The sequence below is a fragment of the Miscanthus floridulus genome, chromosome 1 (assembly GCF_019320115.1).
Source record: "Miscanthus floridulus cultivar M001 chromosome 1, ASM1932011v1, whole genome shotgun sequence".
In the NCBI taxonomy this organism is placed as follows: Eukaryota; Viridiplantae; Streptophyta; class Magnoliopsida; order Poales; family Poaceae; genus Miscanthus; species Miscanthus floridulus.
In genome coordinates, this window is record NC_089580.1 from 185208974 (window position 1) to 185231814 (window position 22841).

At 53.8% G+C, this 22841-nt stretch overlaps 1 protein-coding gene across 1 annotated transcript; it reads left to right on the forward strand.

The window, feature by feature from the left end:
• Positions 1 to 1247: 1247 nt before the first annotated feature.
• Positions 1248 to 2180, forward strand: LOC136505210 (F-box protein SNE-like). The gene has a single exon (XM_066500356.1). It carries the CDS (start codon positions 1310 to 1312, stop codon positions 1895 to 1897), a length of 588 nt encoding a protein of 195 aa, XP_066356453.1. The 5' UTR covers positions 1248 to 1309; the 3' UTR covers positions 1898 to 2180.
• The last annotated feature ends 20661 nt before the right edge of the window (positions 2181 to 22841 follow it).

The following is a 22841-nucleotide window of genomic DNA, read 5'->3' on the forward strand; positions in this document are numbered from 1 at the left end:
GGCCTGGTTGTGTGCTTGAAATCAAACACTGGGCCGGCTCGGACAGGCTGTGCAACTGCAGGAAATCAAACAAACCTCTGTGTCTGCTATGGACCAGGCGCCGACGGGCTCGGCCACCCCTGCGCCCTATATCAAACAGGCCCTTACTGGCCGGGTTTAGGTAACTTGCAGATATTGGTTCTAGAAACCAGAATTTTCAACGGCCATGCCACGTGCATGCGTGGTGTCACTGAGTTCTACGTCGGTGCAGAAACGACAAGTGTATTTTAATTTTAAGCAGAAAGAAAAACAAACTTTACATATTTCTACTAACAATTATATAAGTTTAGGACAGATAATCTACAATGATAATTTGTATATATTTATAACATTTTTAGATTATTTGAATTCTTCTTTGGTAAAATTTTACATCGGTATACCGAATCTTCTCTGAGGTAGAAGTTACGCTTCTATTGTCACTAGCGGGTGAACCTGATAAGCATAAATTTCAACAACAAAAAAACTGATAAGCATAGTGGACGGACCGACTACCCATACGTGCGTGTGCACGAATTTCGGACGACATCGTCGCTTGCGTGCCCTTGACAATTGGCGGCCTGGCGGTGCACGGCTTGCACGGCACGGGCGCCGGCGCGTCGACACATGCATGCTAGCGAACGCTGGTTCCGGTCGGGGTGTCGCGGAGGCGCAACTGGAGGCTAGGCGCGCAACGCGCTGGCGAGCCAAGTAGCGCTGGAACTGGAACAGACAGGGCAGGTCGTGTTCGTGCCTCGCTCCCTCCCTCGCCGCTCACCTGCTCGATCGGCAAGGAGTGAAATCCTAGCAGGTCGCAGCGCCTACGTAACGTAACGTAACGTACGTCGCGCATCTCCACGCCCCTTGGCCGTCCCGCTTGGCCCCATCTCGCCCTTCGGATCCCTTTTCCTTTGCTACTACTACTCCTACGGACGGACGGGGTGTTCGTGGTGTGAGCGCGACTGTCTGTGTCTGACATGGGCGATTAATTAGCCAGACGACCCGCTCTCAGCTCAGCTTCCACGGCGAGTCGCCGACTGCCATTGGAACACCGGTAGCTTTCTCTTTATTAATCGCCTTTTGGGATGGGGGCGCCCGCCCCCAGCCCTCCCCCCCCCCCCCCCCCCACCCACACACGCGCGCGTAGAAACAGAGTCAAAACCCCACCGCCTCCCTATATATACGCTCTCCGCCCGCTGCCCCTCGTCACTCCCAGTGTGCCCTGCTCGGTCGGTTCCTCAGTCAGTCACCTCCACTCCACTCCCCTCCCCCGCCTCTGCCTCTGCACGTACGTATGCCAACCATACAGCGGGCAGAGATGGGAGGCGCAGGCGCGCCGCGGCGGCCGGGCGAGGCGGTCGAGGTGACGGAGCTGGAGCTGCGCATCCAGCTGCTGGGTGGCGGCGGCGTTGGCGGCGCCGGCAGCGGCAGCTACAACATCAACGACAACGCCGACATCCTGGCGGAGATCCTGTCGCGCCTGGACGGGCGGTCGCTGGCCGCGGCCGCCTGCGTGTGCCGCCTCTGGGCCGCCGTGGCGCGCCGCGACGCCGTCTGGGAGGCGCTGTGCCTCCGCCACGTCGGCCCCCCCGCGCCACCGGCGGCCGCGGGCCCGGCCACCCGCGCCGTCGTCGCCGCGCTCGGCGGGTACCGCCGCCTCTACCGCCTCTGCCTCGGCCCGGCGCTGGACCGGCTGGCGCAGGCGCAGGCGCAGGAGGCGCGGGCGCACCACCTGTCGCTCTCCCTCTCGCTCTCGCTCTTCTCCATCGACTGCTACGAGCGCCTCGGCGGCGGCGGCGGCGGGGGACCCAGCGCCGGCAAGCGCGTGAGACAGCAGCCGTCGTCGCTGCTGTTCCTCTGCAAGCCCGTCGACGTGTCGTGATGGCATTCAGCTGTCGTCGCTCGCTCCTCTGCTCGTCCTTTCCACGTCGTCGCGTCGCCCTTGGCGTACGCTGCCGGGCCTGGGCGCCTGGCCTTTGCTGCTAGCTGCAACTGCAATGCTCGATTGAGTGCCCACCGCCCGCCGCCGCCGCTTAACATAATCATTAATTCGTTTGGTTTCGTTGATTAGCACGGACGAACAATAATAAGCAAGAGGTCTTCAATCAATTCAGGCTGTACTACCGGAGAGGCATATTAAATTCCAATAATTATCATTCTTTCTCTCTCTCTTTGCTTTGCTTTACAAATACTCCGTACTACACCCGGTCCGGTGTAGGCTTGGGGCTTGTCCGCGCCCGCTTGGCGACTTGCTGTTTCGATGCACGCGCCTTGTACCGCTTCCTCGTGTTGCTGCTGTTTCGGCGGGATGCCTGCGTCTGCGTTGCGTGCACCTCGCGCGTGCGCTGCCCCAGCTCACCCTCACCTACTGATCACCTCCTCGCCATTGCTTTCGTGTTCGGCTCCATGGCTGTCGACCTCGCCCGGCTGTCCACCTGTGCAGTGGGAGCGGATGGATGGACATGGACGGACGGACGCGTGATCCAGCCGTGACGCCGAGCTCTCGTCGGCTGGGCTGGCACAGCTAGCACACGACACGGTCGTTGCCGCGCGCGCTGCTCCGGAGTCCGGACGCCTTTTTCGCCGGGAAAGCTGAACTGCCGCCGCTTGTGTTGGATACGCTCCGCACAGGGACCGCGCGGCGGAAATGGAATTGGCCACGAGCACGAGATCGACTTGTGGGTGTTAGCTTCTTCGTTGCTTCTCTGTCTCCGCTTTGGAAGCCAGGAGCCCCCGACCGACCAATGGAGCATCTTCGTCATTTCTCCTTTAAAGTTTTGTATAAGAGTTGCAAAGCATAGAGGATATATGCTTCAGCTATTTAAGAAAACTTTATCCCCTTTATGTGTGAACCCCCCATGTCAGCAATTTAAAAAATCTCTTCTCTTCCCTCAAAAAAAAATCTCTTCTCTTCTCTTGTTCTCCTCTCTCCTCTCCTCTCGCTACCAACGGGGAAGGGGTGGTGCGGGGCGGAGCGGCTCAACGCCTACACACGGGGTGGCATGGCCTAGTGCAGCGGCTCACCGACAGTGCATTGAGCATGGGTTTGGCTCGACATTTGTTAGATGGAGCCAAAAATATCATGAGGGAAGAGAAACAAAAGGAATTGAGAAAAAAATATTGTTTGTTCTTTTAGTGGAGCTTTTGTGGTTCCACCTTTTGCTCCTTCAGTAGTTTAATATATTATTTTAGACTAAGGAACATAAAATTCCAGCCTTCAATAGCCACAAACCAATAAGTACAATTATTCAATGCAGATCCACGGTACTTACACCATTACAAAGGTAGTCCAAAGTTTAAGGGACGAGAAAGAAGCAAGACTTAAGCCTCGATCATATTCTAGCCAGCCAAACTCGTTGAGGAATTCCAGCATTAAAATCTCCAACAATCGATTATGGTCCTCTAGTAATGCACTCGGGAGGACGCTGGTGAATCTGAAGGGGAAAGGTGTGGGCGGCGTGGTTGCCATGGGCTAGGGTGGTGGCGCTGGCGGCGACTATTAGGGTTTCGAATTTTCAAGGAAGACCTTCATGGCCGATGGGCTTAGAAAGGGAAGGGCCTGACGGCAGCGCCCGAAGCAGCGGTGGTGGTGGGTTGAGAGGCGGTGAGCAAGGCGGTGGCGCTGCCGCCGAGCAGGTGATGGGAGACAACTGGATAGTCGGTTCCAGTGGCAGGGACGAGGAGTCGCCGGCGCGTGCCTATGCAACGCGACTCGTTTTGGCTTCACCAGTTCCGGTTTTTTTCTGCGCAGTGGTTCAAACGGTCAGTCCAAACGGGAAAAACTCTGGTATCTCTGCCCCAGCTTTCGACGTCGCCACTGCAATACTTTACCCGAGCAGCCGAGGCGCCGAGCTTTTCCAATCCAGGACTCGGAGTCGGAGACGACGTCTGTTCACAAGCTCTGAGGCACTTCAAAAATTTCGGCAGGCGAGCAGCGCAGGCCGCAGGGTGCAGATCTGCTGGGTCGGTTACTGCTGCATGCGTCATTCTAGGCTTTTTCTCTGCCGAGACAGATCAGAGACCGGCCATCTACCATGCATTCACCTATTCGCGCAGTCAAAAGGTAAAACGCACGATGTGAGCCACCGAGCTAGACACCTCGTTTGTGATGCTCGGTCGGGTCTACGTGAAAAAAAAAGATGCACCTCAATCGACCGTCTTGTGACGTCAAACAGCTACAGAAACTCATAAAGCATTCGCCGCATCGGATGCTAGCGACAAACGAACGGTGCATGGCGCCATGTGTGAGGGCGACATGTTATGTCTCCGGATCATCAGCATAAAACATTGGAATTTAAAGAGATCAACTCGTAACACTAGGATAGAAGAACAACTTCTCAAACCAAGATTCTATAATAATAACTTTATACGTACGTGCTAATTGGGTATTTTAGTTTGTAAGTTTTAGATCTAATTGTAATATATTTTCCCTATTTTTCAAGATATTTTATCTATTCTTTTAAAATATATAAATACATTTGTCCTACTATCTCCTACGTGGTAGCTATCTGAACCTAGCTATATAGAAGGTCCACTGTCACTTCGAAGTACCGTAGTAAAACCAAACTTACACTGTTTTCGTAGTTTTTTTTTAGTTCGTGAGGAACGTTGTAGGTGTAAATAACAGACGACAACAGGCACATAAGTTCAACAGAGTTCACGAGCAATGCGAATATGTTTCTGCAATGTTAGCCAGAAGCCAGTAGCACAGAGATTTGCAAACGAGCTGCACCGGGATCAAGCTTTGTACGTATACTGTCAGACGTAGAACGGTCACTGGTTCACCGCCTCGTATAAACGTATACTGTCAGACGTACTTACGGTACACTCCAAGACCACAGCGCCACGTACGCCGGGGGGTATTGGAGCGTGGGAATCGAAGAATCTATGGCCGCCTCGTAAACGACACGGAGGCTGCAGCTTCTCGGTGTTCACGAGACAAGGCGGATCACCTGTCATCGATGTCCTGGAGCACGAAGCCGACGCGGCCTTGGCGGTGCCGGTACGGCTGCTGCATGGCTCGTCCTGGATCCGTCAGGACACGAGCTGCGCCTGCGCGCGGCTGGCTGGGGGCGGAGGGGTCACGGGCTCACGTGTGGGAAGGGGCCGCGCGCAACCTCCCAAGCCCATGTCTGCATCGGCCTCGGCCTCGGCCCGTGGACATGACAACCGGCTAGGGGGGCATGCAATTGGTAATGACTAGACTATCCCAGTGTACCTTTACTTGGACTTATTCAACGAAAACGATGTATCTATACTGTACTCTTACGGGTTTACCAGCTGCAGAAGGCCTGCCTGCCTTGTCCGTTGTCACAGGCTACAGGACACTACAAGCAGAGCATACAATACAAGTAGTGTCGTTGTTTTCGGACCACCGACGAGTAAATTTATATTTACGCGTCTGGCTCGGATGATATGCTCGGATGATACAAGGGTTTATACTGGTTCGGACGGAACGTCCCTATGTCCAATTCGTTGCTGCTCGTGTTACCGGCATTTAGTTTGCAGTAGGGGTCACAAATAGGCGAGGGAGGGAAAGGATCCCAAGTCTCTGGTGGAAGGAGTGAACGAACGCTGAGAGCTCGATTGCCGCTTAGCCATGTGCTCGTGTCGTGCTCTTGTGTCAAAATCTCGTGTCCGGATCCGACCCCTCTTTCATGGGGCGCCCTGCTTCCCCTTTTACAGGTGAAGGGAAAGCGCGGGTTACAGAGGAGGAAACGGAGAAGAACAAGAGAGAGAAGAAGTCTTTTAGGATCGTCGGGTCCTTCTTCTCCTTCATGTGGGTCCCGCCAATCCTGTAGATGTCAACAGGGAAGGCTCCATGTCGTGGCCCTGTTCGTCACTGGCGCCATGCGCAGACGTCATCTGCCGGTCACGGCATTCCACTCCGTCCTGGCAGATGTTGTGGTAAACTGACGCTCCTGTCAGCGTTCGTATGAGGGTTAGGTAGAATAGCACCGCCACATCCGACGCTGTTCTTGATATGAATCCCTAGGTATGGCCCGTCACGGCCATAGGTAACATCGAGGTGTGCCAGCCTCTTTCCTGGCGTCAGAGTTTTGACCCGAGCTCATACGCTTGGACCTATTGTGGTTGGCGGCGGTATGGGTCCCCGTCAGGTGAGACATAGCCCGCGACCAAGGGGTCGGGCAAGACAGAAACCATGTTCTTGGGGTCGGGGGAGACGCAGCCCGTGGCCTTAAGGTCAGGTGAGACGCAACCTGCTTCCAAGGGGTCGGGCGAGACTAAGCCCGTGTCCTTAGGGTCAGGCGAGACGTAGCCCGCACCTAAGGGGTCGATCGAGATGGAGCCCGCGACATTAAGGTCGGGCGAGATGGAAAACCGTGTTCTTGGGGTCGGGCGAGACAGAGCCCGTACCCAAGGGGTCGGGCGAGACGCAGCCCATGGCCTTGAGGTCAGGTGAGACGGAGCCTGCGGCCTTAGGGTCGGGCGAGGCCTTTTAATACGTCTCGAGCCATCTGGGAAAGTCAGCGTGGGCGCTAACTTCCTTGCTTTGGGTATCCCTAATATCGATACCCGATAGTAGCCCCCGAGCCTTCGGAGGAGTAGGATACTCCTTTGGAGGCTTTTCTGGATGGGAGGACTCTGAGGGCCTTGGCCTTCTTTTTGATGCCCACGGCGTGTCCTGGTAGGACATCGATTAGCTTTTGTCGTGATCGGTCTTTCTTGGGGCATGTGACTATAGGATTCGGGAGCTCGGAAGGATTTTCTTGATTTCGATCCCTTAGGATCCGATCGGGCCACCATCGTACTGCGACCACACGTTCGGTCTCCTTATGAGTTCAACTTCCCTCGAGCTCCCGCGTGTAGCAGGGGTCCAGTCGAGGGTCGCCTCGTCTTTGTGATTGTCATCCCTCAAGCATTTTTTGATAAAACAGAGGGCTTGAGCCGTGCCACATTTTTTCTCGATGGATGAAACATGGGGCCCTGGCTTCCCATTCGCGGGGGTCTGGCATGGGTCAGCTGGTGATCGACTCCAAACTCTTGGCAGCCAATCCATATAGTTCTTAGGTCCGTTCGACCAGTCCCAAGGGTTCGTTGCCTTTCTTTAAGGAAAAACCATAGATTGGGAACCGACCAAGACTCAAACATGGGTCGGGATGCCCACGACACTCGTGCGTCCGAGTACTGGCCGCTAGTGAACCTGTTGGAGTGCCAGCCTTCGAACTCCTCGGCCTGAATGGGCTGTAGGAGCATTTTTAGCTCTGTACCCCTCCTTACCTATGATGGCTCTTGGCCCATCGACCGGTCGAACTATCATCCGACATGTCCTTTGAGGGTGCGGCCAGAGATAGCATGCGCACGATCTTCGGAGGGAGGTGACGTGACGCGATGCAGCAAGCGCGTGAATCTAGGTGAACGGTTTGCCTTCTCGCACCGCTCCATGCTATAAATAGCGGCCTCCCCCTTCATGTTTCTGCATACCAAAACCGTAGCCTTACCTTCTCCATTTCTCCACTGTCACCATTCGGATCTGCCATGCTTGTTAATCCACTGCTGGAGTCCTAGATCTATAGCTTTCGCTTCTCCATCGCCGCCCGTTGCTTCTCCGCAACCGCCTCCATCCTCCATGGATTCATGGTACTGCTCCAATGTTACCCATGCATGCTTGGAGGGCCTCGTCAAGCGTGGTCTTCTTCATAGGAGGACCGATGTAGTGGAGTGGCTTGTGCCCGACCATGAGGATGCACCGGCACCGCCCGATGGCTATGTCGTCTCCTTCACGCCCTTCCATGAGTGCAGACTCGCGGTTCCTCCCCACCCATTCTTCCGTGGTCTGTTGCACCACTATCAGATCGAGCTGCAGCACTTGAACCCCAACAGGATCCAGCACATCGCGGCCTTCATCGTGATGTGCGAGGGGTACCTAGGGATCAAGACCTACTTCGAGCTGTGGAGATATTTCTTGTCCATCTCCTTGATCGAGAAGAAGGAGAGAGGCCGAGAGACCCCTGTGTCGATGAGATGCGCGGGCATCCACCTCCAGGGACAGCGAGCGGCCGAGTACATGACTTGCCAGCTCTCCAGATCCAACAAGGGGTGACACTCGCATTAATTCTACCTAAAGGACGACCCTGCCACTCCCTTGCCGGTCTTCTTTGAGCGTTTGATCATAGCGGTGGGGGCCACCCATCATGGAGAAGAAGAGGATGCGTGACCTTCTCGAGGCCATCGCGTTCCTAAAGACCGACGGCCTCCATGGGATCAGAGTCATCAGGGGGTATCATGTGAGGAGGGTGTCACTGTTGATGGCGCGCGTCCTCCCGCTATACGAGATGATGCCTGGCGCATAGCTCATTGGGACAACGCTCTCCTAGGGGCCGCTCCATGATAGCGAGGTCACGCAGTGCATCAAGGAGGCCACGGGGGAGGGCGACGATGTGTTCCTGATCTTGGGGCATCCCGTGATGCGGTCGAACGTGGGCTTCATCGAGCTACCAATGGGGTTAGTCTTCTAGGACTCTGTCGTGTCGCTGCCAAAGCACATGGCTATGAGGGTGGTGAACCATGCCGCAAATGAACAAAGGAAGAAGAAGAAGAAGGAAGAAGAAGAGAAGAAATGACGGTCGAAGCAGCGAGTGAAGCTACAGCAAGGGAAGCGACGTCAAGGTTCATCTGAAGAAGAGGAGAAAGAAGAAGAGGAGGAGGAGGAGGATGACAGCTCCATGTCGCCCATCCTGTGGGAAGATCTGGCCACCAGGGACGAGGACCCACCTTCACCGTAGGCAGGGCCCTTCCTACGGTGTGCCACAAGGTAGGAACTCGATGAAGCCCCGGAGCCGACAGAATCAAACTACCCCGCCCCATCCAGACATTCGATGATGGCCTCAAAATTGGTGGAATCAGGTCACCTTGCCTTGTCTGGGCCTTCGACGGCGGCCCCTGTGGTAGAACCGCCCAAAATAGCGTACTTACGGAGGTGCTCGTCTTCCACCATACACTAAGCACCCCGAAAGCAACTACATCGAGCGGTGTCCGTCGGGCACACCCCGAGGGAGAACCCAAAAGATTCATATTTTTCCCAAGGATCCAATAATGAGAACGAGTTACAACACAAGTCCATCTCATACATTAGAGTTTCTTAAAAAGTACATTATTACAATACCAAATATAGAGTGCGGAATGATAAACAACGGAATATTAAAAGATAACATCTAGCGATAAGATAACGAGGATTCCGTCTAAGCCCACCAGAAGGATCCTCCACACAAGGAACTCCTCAAGCATCACCTACAACAGGGGTAAATAAACCCTGAGTACACAATGTACTCGCAAGACTTATTCGACCAGTGGGAATACTTTCCCGACTCCAAGGAATATGCTAGGCTTTATGGTTGCTGGTTCTCTTTTAGCAAAAGCAATACTAATAGTGAGTCCTTATTGATACATTATTATCATCAGTCATATTAAGTTTTCATCTAGTCAATCTATATAAGCACCTGTTCTACTTTCAAGCAAGGGTTGAGCAATCGATGCTGTTCCTTCTCCTTTTCCACTTCTAGTTCTTACTACAGTGCTAAACCACAGACAAGCCGTACTAGATAGCCCAGCGATTCGCGAATCAATATGCCTAGCTGGGTGCCTCGAAGACACACGCCCTGCTTGTACCCTAGGCACAAGCAGGACTAACCCACCACTCTCCTGTCCTAGGTGTCTAGGTCTCCGTCCAAACTTGGACTCCAAGCCCCCGCCCCTGAGTCCCGGACTCAGTGTGGTGCAAGGACCTCCACCACCTCCTCTTCCCATCAGTCAGTCCGGAAAGAGCCGGATCTACAACAAGAGAGCAGCAAGTCTTCCCTACACCCATACCCAAGTATGTGCTCGGGACAATAATCTGTGACTTGCCTAGAGTCATATGCAACGACCGGTCCTTAATTGACACAGACAGGGAAAAAGTATAATCGGACTATGCCCTGTTGGCCGTAGGACACAACCCCTCACACCCACCAGTACCAAATCCACATCCATGACCCGTAACCATTTTCCTTTCCATTATTTCATCATGATATCATAGTTAATCACCTATTTGCGAGTAACGGCAGGTTACTCACGCTACCAACTTCCTGAGCATAGCAGCTACTCGACCTATACTAGTAGGACTCATGGTGGATATATTTATGCATGTAGTTTCCATAAAATGCCTGTAACGTAAATGCATATCATATAAATATATTCAGTGATCATTTAAAAATAGGGGTTATGCACCAGGGCTTGCCTTGGGCAGGTGTCAGGTCAACAAGGTTAGTACCAATAGGCTCCTGGGCTCCCTCCTGTGCGAAGAGCTCCTCCTCATACTCCTCGATCACCTTGTCGTACTCTGGCTCGTAGATGGGTATGAAGTCTACCTGTTTGTGATCTACATGAAATGATAATGCAATGATTAACACTACGGCAACAGCCTCTCTAAATGCAAAAGTACATCTATTAAACTACTAAGTGAGATCTACCCACTAAAGTCTAAGCTATGTACCATCACCACCAACAAGTATGAACGTGACATACATTCTTACGGCGACTACGGATATTCCTACTCCTAATGCCAATTTACGATACATACAATAAAGCAAGGATAATAACTACGCTATTAGGCAACTCGCTCTACGGCTACCAAATTTACAGCAAGTATATAAAGGCCTAAGGAACCTACTATAAAATTTCTGAAGCTAAAACTATTACCGATTTGCCACAAGAATTCCTGCAATTATTGATCGATATAACGCTAAGCTTTCTACTTAAATCTTATGAGCCTACCATCCTAATAGCTAACGGTGAACTAACTCTACTAACAGGTAGATGGCATTTTTGCAAACCTAACAAACTTAGTTTCACTATTTTAGGACAACCACGCAATTTACTATGATTTATCGAAGTTGGATTGATAACCAAAATGAATAAACATTTCTATCCTCTGGAAAAATAAGAAAACTGAATTCTCTTTCGTCATCCCACACTGCGTGGCTCGGCCCAGCGCGCCATCCTGCCCGCGCGTGACAGCAGGCCACCACGTGGCCCACGCGGAGGCGCGGCCTAGACAGCCAACGGCCCGCGACAGGGGAAGGCCTGCGCGCGTCGGCAAAAATGCGCGGGTACCCCCAAAGTCCTAGATAATCTCCACGAGCACCAGAGCATTATTTCCTCAGTCTACTGTTTTATAGCTGCACCCTCCCATTCCTACTTCTTCATCGCAACTAAGTCCCTGGCCCCTAGGGCGTGCACCGGCACGACGGCGCGGGCACAGGACGACCACACCGGCGACACCCGAATCCCTAAAACCTAACTAAGGGGCCGATGAGTACCTCCAAGGTAGCACACGTGGTCTGGAAGTGGTTCGGCGAGCAGGGGTAGTGCTCCAAACTCCCTCCCCAGTGGTGGCTCCTGACCTGCAAAGGCGGGCGCATTCCCGTAAGCAACAGCGAAGGCAAGGCCAACACATGAGCTAGTGAGCACTAGGGAGTACTCATGGATACCTTCGCATTGACGGTTCAATCGGAGGTGGTCTGTGCAGAGTTGGCCACGTGCGCTCGCGGCGGTGCCCGACGGTGGCACGACCGCGGCGGTGGGGGCTGGCCTGCTGTGAAGCTACGGCTGCAGTGCATGGGGTGCTCAGGAGGGTATGGTGGAGCTGTGGGTGCACTAAATCGCTATGAGGGGCATGGAGTGTCTGGCTGGCCGTTGGAGGGCGTCCGCTTGGCCTTATGGAGCCGGTGGCACGGGATTATGAAATTATGGCCCTGTGCAATGGCATACACAGCAAGGTGGGGACGGGACATAGCCAGATACCTAACGAAGCCGAGCCTAAGACAAATTGGAGTCTACTGCTATGGTTATGGCGAATTGAGGAGAATCGCCTCGGCGGCCATGGAGACAGCGGAGCAGGGGAGGTCGCTTGGCTCATCTACGGCGTCAACGCATGGGCGAACAGCACCACTATGGGATAGCGGGATAGGTGAACCGTCTGCACAACCACTGCGACAAGGTGACGAGCATGGTATGGCGTCGTCGTGTCAGGCAGCGCTAGACAAGAGAGGCAGCGCGACATTGATGCCGAGGTGACGGCGGGTAGGTTGTCGCCCAGTGCACGAGCAGCCAACAAGACGTCAACGGACATAGGACCGGTGGGACGATGGGTGGCGTGTAGCGCGGGTCCGGTGCGCTCCTAGCCAAGGCAGTGCAGAAGCAGGGCATGGCGCGGCAAGGCTGGTCGGCGGGCAGCAGCGTGGCCGTAGTCGGCAGTGGGGGCAGGCGGACCTAGCGCGCGATGCTAGAGTCGCACGCGTGGCCGGTGGGATAGTGGACGCAGTGCACACGTGAATGCGGCCAGCATGGCAGAGCGCTGGCAACGCCAGCAGTGTGCTAGGCCAACGGTGACCGCGCCTAGTGTCAATTCCAGTGATGCGCACGCCTTTTAAAGCAAGCAGAAAACTTGTACACGATGCTCCAAAAGCCGAACTAACTATTCGATGCACAATAGGGAACATTAAGCTATCTAACGGAGCCAAGATATCATCCTACTGCTTAAGCCAATCGTTCCACAGAGCTTGCCAAAAGTGGCATCGTCGGCCACTTCTGAAACTTACGCGAACGACGTTGAAACGAACAATTCCGCGTCGGAATCCAAACCCAGCCTACGCGAGGTACTAACCAGCTATCCTTGTTCGACCACACCTATTTTATCGCCGTTAGCCAATGTTATTTAGCCCTTTTAGTTTCTAGAACAATGCGATTACACAGTATTATATGAAACGTAACCATGGACTCATGTTTCGTATGAATGTTTCAAGTGCCGAACATCAAACTATACTTTAAGTCATACACATATGCACATGATTCAGATGCTTACAAAATGTTTAAGCAAAACATTACAATGTAACACCGGGGTGTTACAGCCCCAAAGCTGGCGGAATTAGGTCACCCCGCTCCATCCGAGCCCTCGGTGGCGCCTCCGGAGTAGGCAGGAGGCGACTGTTCTAATTCGTCCGAGCCCTTTGAGTCAAGGAGGGCTCGAAGCAGCAACATGCCGACGAGGAGTAGCCAGGGTCAAGCAAGCCAGCCCCAAAACATCCTCGTGTGATGGCGTCATGGTGAGTCAAGAGTTTTTTCATCCTTTTGCCTGAACAAATTTTTGCCACAAGCTGACCACCATGTCCCTTGCAGCGTTGGAGGACGTGGGACTCTCCTGCGGCTCGCTCTGAAGAAGATCCTCCTCCAGCAAACATGCCAGGAGCCAGCTGGCACCACGTTAGTGGTGAGCGTGAGTGGCGTTGGGGCGGCCACGGTGTCGACCGGGGAGGCACAGCTGAGGGCTGCATCCATGGGAGAGCAGGCAGAGGAGGGCACGTCTAGGGTGCCCGTGGCGGGTGCGGCATGGACGGTCATGTCCTCAACGTTGTGGGCAGAGGTTGCATGGCTGGAGCCATCATCCGTGCAGGTGGCTATGTCCACGGTGGGGTGGATGGAAGGGAGCATGCCCGAGGCATCCTTAGCGAATGTGGTGATAGGGCAAGGCCTCCATGTCCACATCACCTGCCCCCTCTATCGCTAGAGGAGCCACTCTAGAGGAGCTACCACCACAAGAGAGGTCGGTGCCACTTGAGGTCGGCACAGGGACATCCCGGTCTCTGGTCTAGGTGGCAGCCCTTGATGAAGCAGCAGAGGATAGGGAATGGGGAGCATCCACACAAAGGTTGGTGACACGATTTGCGTCCTGACCACCATGCTGAGTTCGATGCATGACATTGTTGCCCTGGTTGGCTAGGTATGATATGACCATGCTTCTGATTCTTATGTTCTCTTTCTATGCCTCTAGGTCTTGTCTTCTTCGCATATCCTTATGGCCCATAGCTGGGAGAAGTTCTAGTTCCTTGCTGAGGAGAGGCGGTGGAGTGAGGGGCTAACCGCATGGCTCACTGTCGCCCGTCAGGAGATGGCTGAGCTTGCCCCTACCACTCGGGAGGTGGCCGACCTCCGAGTCAGATAGAAGGACACTTGCGACGATGCCCACAAGGCTGAGGAGAAGCTCACAACCCTAATCGAGAGGGTGTGCGCAAACATCATAGAGGCTGAGCAGCTATAGAAGGAGCAGGACGATTTGCTCTGGGCCATCGAGGAGCTCCACACAAGGATTGACCTAGCTCGCCAGGAGTGTGCCAATGCTCAGTAGCGGATCAACCACCTCAAGGATGTGCTTCAGAGGGAGAGGGACCTAAAGGTTACAGCCGAGGGCGTGTCCACCAGGCTCACCGTGGAGGTCGGTCAGCACCAAGAAGAGATCCAACACCTAGAGGCCAAGGTGACCCAGCAGCGTGATGAGGTGCACAAGCTTTGGGTGGATGTGAACAGTAAGACTCCGGTTTCCCTTGTTGTCTTTCTCCCTAGAATCCATGGTAAGCCTTTTGACACAGTCGGTATGTGACCTAGGTAGGTCTCGACAACAAGCTTGGGGCGGAGGTGGTGAAGAGCCATGGCCTAGAGAAGGAGCTCAACAAGGTGAAGGACACCCTACAGAAGGAGAGCGACAAACATGACAACATGCGCGTCGTCATCCAGCCGATCTGCGACTAGCTCGAGCTGGCCCTAGAGCAGGAGACAAGCTCGCTCACGGTTCGTGCCACCCAGATCATGGACTGGGCACATGATATGGCAAGGGACACACTTTGTTTTGGCATCCAATGATCATTCATGACAGCCCATTCTCATTATGAGAACATCGATCTGGCGACGATGAGCCAAGGCTTCGCGCCCGTCTATATCGACGCCGAGCTAGACGACATCGAGAGGGAGGTGGACCCTCTGGCACATGACCTTTCTACCAAAATAGAAGATGAAATCATCCCCCTAAGGTGTTAGTTTAGTCAGATAGGTCAGGCGGCGCATTCATAATAAGCAGACAAGTTTCAACCCTTTTGTTTCGTTTAAACAAGCTTGTTCTTTTGTTTCGTTTGAACAAATTTGTTGTTTCTCCCTTTTTATGTGTAAAAGGGTTATTTCGTTCTGATCCTTCTTGTTGTTAAGACTATAGAGCTCGAGGTGTGGGTGAAAAAACACTAATCATGTTGGTGAGTAAAAATGTCGTAGCCGCTCGGGCGTGGATTTCTTCCAGTCCGACCAGTTTTACTCAGCGTTCGTGCCGGGTTCATAAACCCAGGGTCCCTCATGGACTGGCTTCCCAACAAAGGCTTGGCCCAAGCAAACAACGCACAACTCATGGTTCAACCCAAGTATCAGAACGACAGGCTCGTAGGGCGATTCAATCACCGATCGGAAGGCCTGGCCGAGGAGGAACAACGCCCGTTTTCTAACTCCGGCCCCCTCTCCGACTGGAGCGCTCACTTCGATCTCTGGCCCAACTTTGGATAGCCTCTCTGACCAGAAGGCCTGGCCAAAACACTACTTCCAACTTTGACCCCACGTCTCCGACCGGGGTACACAAAAGCCCTGCTCACTGCTCTTCTTCGACTGGTGCAACCAGAGCCGACTGGGACTGACCGACCGGGGACTCCCGCCTGAAAAGGACCAGGGAACGAATGGAGAAAGCAAGGCAAGGCGCACAAGTCAAACCACAATACCAGAGACCATACCCTGTACACCTACAAAAACAGTACTCTACAACCACCCTGGCACAAACAGTCTTGTAGGCGCCGACATTTTCCCTATAGTATTATGGGTGCCATTAACTCCCATACGGTAATGCTCCCGCACATGCCTCTTGGTACCGATAGTGTTGTGGGTGCCAACATTTACCACACCAAGTGAACATGGTAAAACCCCTCACATGCCTCTAGGCATCAATAGTATAGCAGGTACCGACATCTGCCATACCCGAACAAAACAACATAGCCTCTCACGTGCATCCGGCATCCAATAGTGTTGTGGGCGCCTCCCATCATCCTGTACCTGCCGGCGCGGGTAAAAAGGTTTAGAAGCATACGTGCTCTCTTCCTCTCACTTGTAAGGCTATCCCCTTCATCTATAAAAAGGGATGCACTCTCTCCCAAGAGACTAAGTTCATCTAGGTCAATTCAAGTGATTCCAGATTCATTAGATCGATCAAGTTCACTAGTTCACAATCACAGAACCGCTAGGTTCGGACCTCAAGCACCTGGGCTCAGGAATAAAGTCACCAACCGACTCAAACTAGACATAGGGCACATTGCCTGAACCAGTATAAACCCTGTGTCATTGAGTGCTAGGCCACCTCCAATCACAACGTATGGCAAAACTACAAATATTTACTTATTGGTCACTTTCTGCACCGATAGTTAGCATCGTCCATGGGGAAGACGCTATACATTCAATACTTTTTGGTAATCGGATGGCCCACTTTTCCACCACCTTCGCCATAGCGGGCTCAGGTGATACGATTTGCTTCGGCTCATTGGAGTTTTCTGCACTCCCACCTGTTGGGATGTGGGTTCCACCCATCTTTGAGCTATCCTAGGCCTTCCTCCTTAGAAGCCTAGACTTTGTCGCTGACCAGCTTGGTGTACTACACCTCTACGAGGAGGCACTCATTCCGACGCCCATCAGAGGGGCGCTCTCCATCGGCTCTAGGACGCACAACGACTTCAATAGCGATGCATCTACGCTTCTTTCTGAGCAAACTCTCTGCTTAAACCCCGTTGTGAGTAATGTACATGCTGTTATTTACTTGCTATTCTCTATTTTCCGCCGATTACCTAGAGGGACTTCGTTGTCCCCGCCGCGACTGCCATATGACCGGTTCCCCTATGGCCTCATGTCTCCCACGGACGCGTATGCCTAGGGACTCCGAAGGATGCCGACAGCACCCCCTCTCACGTCCAAATTTGTGGGGATGGTGAGCTATGCTACCACTTATTTCCTCGACCTCATGGATGACGATGTTGAGAGTGATGGCTCTAGCATCGGCGACGTGGCACCTAGCCACCGTCTGTTCCGGGAGTGTGGTATGGCGGATGCTCCGGGATAGCCACTACTCATAACAAAGTCCTTGGAGACTCATGCCCTTCCAGACCATCATGCAAAGACCCCTAAGCTCACATGGGAGCACGGCGAGGAACCATGACAACAGTGGCTACACCAGCAACTAACTACGCCAGCGTGCTCGGCACACCACACTGCGCCCCTTGCGCATAGACCGGCGAGCGGCACCTGGGGTCATGCCCGTTGGGTCTAGTGCAACACCATGGACAGGGGGAACGACCCCCCTAGTTCGCTTAGGCCAATCACAACATCATCGCTGTGGCAATGCTTCTACATGGCCTGCTCGAGCCAAACGACCCTCAGGAACAGGTGGTCCACCGGAACCTCTGGGCACTAGTGGAGACGACCACCGTTCAACAAGCAGAGAGCTCCGTATCACGACACCAACTCGCAACCTCACTCCACACCAGGGGAATGGGGACGCGATAGATGAGTCGCTCCACTCGCTCACCACTACAATGGCCAAGCATGACATAAGAGGCCGCATTGGCACCTCGTCTTGACTTGATGACCGCTTCGCACCGACCGCCTGTATAAGTGTGACTTGGGCCAAGTCAAGACGCACGTAGCAACAATCGAAGTCCTAACCCTGATGGCCTAGGACCATGGACCTTTGTCCAACACCTCCAGCGAGCACCGCTCCCACTATGCTCCAATGGAGGCTGAGGCAAAGGCAAGGCCAAGCGCCAAGATCAGGATGAGGGCCCCTCCACATAGAAGGGGAAAAATAATAGAAAAGATCGCCGTCGACCGGCCAACTACGCGTTGGTCGCCATGGCTGATCACACAGGCTAGTAGCCCCAACAGGACCCTCTAGGCCACTTCCACGAGCTCATGGAGAGCCCATACACCAACCACGCCTACCCCGTCAAACACCTCTACAAGGACTACGAGCTCCTCAAGAGCCTTCTACGACAGGCCGGCGGTCCAAAGGAAGAAAAAGGCAAAGAAGCAGCAGCCAAGAAAGGGGGCATAGCGGACAAGGATCCGAATGACTAAAGGTTGAAATGATCCGACCAGACACCTACCGACTGAAGGACGACAACGATGACATTCTCACCGAACGCTTGGAACAACTATGTCATTTTTCTTCCCGTAAAATTCAATCTTACCATTGTTTACTTAATGTTTGCTCCTATAAGAGCACCCCAACCCGAACACTTTTCGACCTGGGTCGCTTGGGGGCTCCATGAGGGTGCACTACTACCTCTCTTTTTTGTTTACTATCATATGGTGAAACTCCCTCCTACCCAAACAAAAGGATAGTTTGTTCCTTTAATTTGCCTTACGTAGCTTTGCTTTAAAACATTTCGACCATTCGCACCCCGCCTTTACCTATAGTTACGAGCAGTTGAGCCTCGCGGGCCACGCCCCAGGCTCCCAAGGTTGTAGCCTATAGGACAAATGGGCAAGTACAAGAAAGAAAGAATAAAAAACAAAATTATGCTAAGGGAAAACTAAGGAACGAAAGGGACAAGTTTCCCCGAACAGAGTGACTCTGTCACAAAAATGAAACCGATTGTAGTTATTAAGTACACAAGAACGTTTACACAGAGGCTCCCCCATGAACTTAAACTTTTTATGTTTACTAAACTACTTATACTTTATAAGCTATTGGGGCGGCTTGGCGGCATCTGCTGTCGGTGCGACCGGTGAAGGCTCAGGCTTCTCACTCCCCGGCGGGATGACATTTGGCTTGGTCGAAGCCGAGGCGATGTCCACCTCTGACCCTGGCTCCATGCCATCTGCATGCAGGGCAACATTCACCCGACGCATGTTTCTGGCCATGTCTTCACAACGGACGTCCATCACCCACTGCGCAGACACTTGTTCTGCCACCAACCTTGTGTGCGGTAGCAAGCTCTCCCCAAGCGTTTAGATGTCCTCCGTGCTCAAGCTGTCAACGTACCTACTGTAGATAGTGGTGAAGTCCAGGTTTGGGTGGTACGTCACCACCGAGGTCAACACACCTGACGCTTCATAGAACATCCCACTTGTGATAAAGGTCCTGGACCACATCTGGGACCTCCGCTAGCTGGACCGTGGGCACACTAGTACTTGGCACCGACCTAAAGACCTCCAAGACGATGAGCTGGGCAACATTACAGATATGGTCAAGTTCCCCCTCGAGAGCACGTCGCTCTTCATGGGACTTGGCTAGCTCCTCTACATCCTGACTGAAAGTTGCCTTGACCATCTCCAGGTCCCACTCCAACGACTTCACCTTTCCACCAACTCTAAAAGATGGGCGACAAGCTCAGAAATAGGCTTAAGGAAGAAACCAAGACGACGAACAATGGAAAAGGTATGTACCAAGGCAGAAGTTCTCAAGGGTGGAGAACTCCTCTGCCTGCTAGGCCACCTACTCGTGTAGCTGGGCGCTCGCCTCCTCCGTCCCCATCACCTGGCCCCAAAAGCATGAGCACTTTTAGGTCTACCTCTGACCGGGCCTTTCACTCTGACTCCAAGGCATTTCGCGCCAACTCTAGGGCATTCTGCTTTAACACCAAGGCATCTCGCTCTGACTCGAGGGCCCTCAGGGATTTTTGGAGCGCCCGCCTCAGTGTCCACTAAGGATTTCTACAACCCCACCTCGGTCTCCGCCTAGCGGACCTTCGCCGCCTCAAGCCCCCGCTTGGCGGCGGTCGCCTATTCCGCTACACGCTGCTCCTCTGCCCACACCACAGTCACATCGGTCGCCCGGTCCTAGGACTCATGATGGGCAGACTCTAGCTGACGCTCAAGCTCAGCCACCCGAGCATGTTCCATCCAGAGGAAGCGGGACTGGGGGGATGACATCTCCTTTAGACCCTACAAAAAGCAAGCGTGCTGAGGCAACCAACAAGAGATTTAGAGGTCAAAGACAAATACGGGGAACTCACCTCCACGGCGAGTTGTAGGTCGAACTGAACTTACTACTGGGTGTACTTAACCCGCTCCTGGGCGTCCTCAAGCTTCACGGACAGGTTGGCGAGTTTGGACACCATGGCAAGTCCTTTCCCCCTAAGGATATCCTAGAGCTAATGCTCCTAAGAATCCTAAAGGACAAACCGCACCTTTGCCGAGTCCTTAGGGCAGGGGCACTCTAGGTCACCCTCTGGCAGCCCGTTAGAGGGCCCAGCCTCTGACTGGACCACCACCAGCTCCCGCGATGACACTAGTAACTGCACCATGTCATCCACCTCGTTGTTGGATAGGATCTCCACCACCTCGGTTGCACAGGCCACCGCCGACCGTTCCGACTCCGTCTCAGTCGTGTCTCCCCCCAGCGCCTGTAGCTTCGACCATGAGGGTGAGCCGTGCGGCCCTCCACTCAGTGAGGCTGAGAGCTCGGTCTCCCTCTCCACTTCTGCCTCAGCTAGTGGAGGAGGGGCCACAAGAGTTACCTCCGACGCAACCTTCACCGTCAGCACCGGAATCGCCGCCAACATCGCCGCCACCGCTGCCACAGTTCTAGCAACCGACCTAGGTGGGCACCACCCCTGGAAGGGATGGGTTTGCCACCACCACCCTATTCCCCTCACCGCTCACCATGATGCACTATAGGGTGGGCCTCCAAGCCTCCCGCATGAGAGTTGGGGTGATGCTCAACCCCGTCATTGCCCCGCCGCTGATAAAAAATGCAGGTAAGTCATACTCCGAAAAGACTCAACAGTAAAAGATCTAAAACAACAAAGAAAACATACCAGGAGGTAAGCGGCACGACTTTAAGGCTAGACCCAACATCGATGGGACTGTAGGGCAAGGATTGCTCCTAGGCTGTGACCCATGCCCCCTCACTTCAGCCGGGGGCAAAGTCGTTCCAACCGGCTTCCGCCCGGCCTACGGGTCACAGCGACCCTTCGCTCAGGACACCCTGACCGGAGCAGCAGGTGGGGCGTCCTCCAGCTATGAGTCATGAGCTGGCATCGATCCCGGTGACGCATGGGTACCAGTCCACTCCTCAAACCGCCCAACTTGCTCGGCCGTGTCCACGGCAGGCGGGGATGAGACCTACGATGCCACCGAGGGGCATGGTGACCGTGTCCGCTTCGCCTCCCATTCGCCGACGGCGTCCATGCTCACTGCATGCTTCCTCGGCACGAGAACCACCATGCGCCTCTCTGCCTCCTACTCATCACAAGCGAACATCGCCATAGGGTCACGACGCTCCATCGAGGTCATGGCGACCTCCTAGCTTTCCTCCTCCTCGAAGAAAATCATGTCATCAACCTCAGTAGGAGCCTCCGATTTGAGCTCTGACTCGACGTCGCTCCTTCTTTCCCTGACCTTCATGCGTCGTGCAATCTCCTGCTCCTTCTCTTGCTTCCATCAAACCTCCTCGGTTCTCTTCTTCTTCCTAGCATCCGCCGCCTCCTTCTAGGTGGCCTACCGAGCCACGCCCTCCGATCTCTTGGGAAGGTGCGGCTGGGACTTGTAAACTCCAAGTCCCTACGAAATGGGTGACTCAAAATCAAAAAATAGGAAAGCAGAGGAAGAAGCACAAACTAAAGGGAAGGGAGCATACCAGTCTAGACACGATCGTGGAGTTGAAAAGTGCGGGCTTCCCATCGACCTCCTCCTTGGGCTTCAGCTGCAGCACCCGGTCAAGGTGACTCTAGACCTCGTCGTCCGGTGGCTCCTCCCACGACGCATTGTCTGAGTCCGTGGGCCGTTGTACTTCCACATCAGCTGCGTCCTTTCTACCAATGGCGCAACCTAGTGGCGGTAGAGGGTGTGGAACACCCGTACCCCGTTAAGGCCACACCACATGAGCTTATGGAGCTCCTCCTCGATGATCTCCACCTTCTTTTCTCGATAGGCACAACCTCATGACCAACTATCTTGCTTCTCTGGCCTCCCTCTGGTGAATGCCAGGAACGATGCCTCCATCAAATTCCTGATGTAAAACCACTCCTCGTGGCACCCTCAGTTGGAGTCACAGGGGATGTACGCGGGATACGAGCCTCCCATGCTCGATTTCCTCTATAGGGCAAAACCCCCACTGGTGCGACCTTGGGCGGATTCCCCACTGTTAGGGCTCTCCTAGAGAACAGCCGCTGGAAGAAGTCTGCTTGCGGCTCCATCCCGAGGAAGGCCTCGCAGACGGTAACAAAGCCAACGATGTGAGCACCCCCGTCGAATTGAGGTGATGTAGCTCCAGACCCCACTCATTGAGGAGTCCGCGCAGGAACCAGTGCGTGGGGTATCCTAACCCGTGCTCATGGAAGGCGAGAAAGGAAACCACCTCACTAGGCTAAGGTTGCAGAAACTCCTCCCCCCTGGGTGCCCTCTAGTGTGCCACCTCCTTCGGTGGCGGAAACCCCTTCACAGTGAAGGCCTTCAACACTGACTCCCTCACAGTGGACGACCTCTCATCCAACATTTCGCTCTGAGATCACAAAATGATTTGTGAGTTTTTCTCTTCTCTCTCGCTCTCTCCCTTTTCTTTCCTAGAAACCACCATGGCTCTCAAGAATGCTCTCGGCAAGAAGGAAGAGGAAAGGAGGCGGCAGATGAGGAATAGGCAAAAGAACAAGTCGAAAACCTTCTCCCTTCTCCTACTTAAGGAAAAGGGTACAACAGTTAGGGGAGGGCGCGCTGATCGGGAAAGACAAAATGGTAGAGCGAAAAACCCTCTCTCTTTCCCATTTAATGCAGATAAGACACGCCCTGACAGATGAGATGCGCCCTACCAGACGAAACATCTCCTGATCAGATGGGACATGGCTTGGGTATGGCCCACCACTACCGCACGCCAACCACTACCGCATGATGGGCACAAGAACCAAAGCATCACCGCATGACGGGGCACTGCATCCCTAGGTGGGACTTGGAAAAACTCAAAATGGGATATCTGCCGG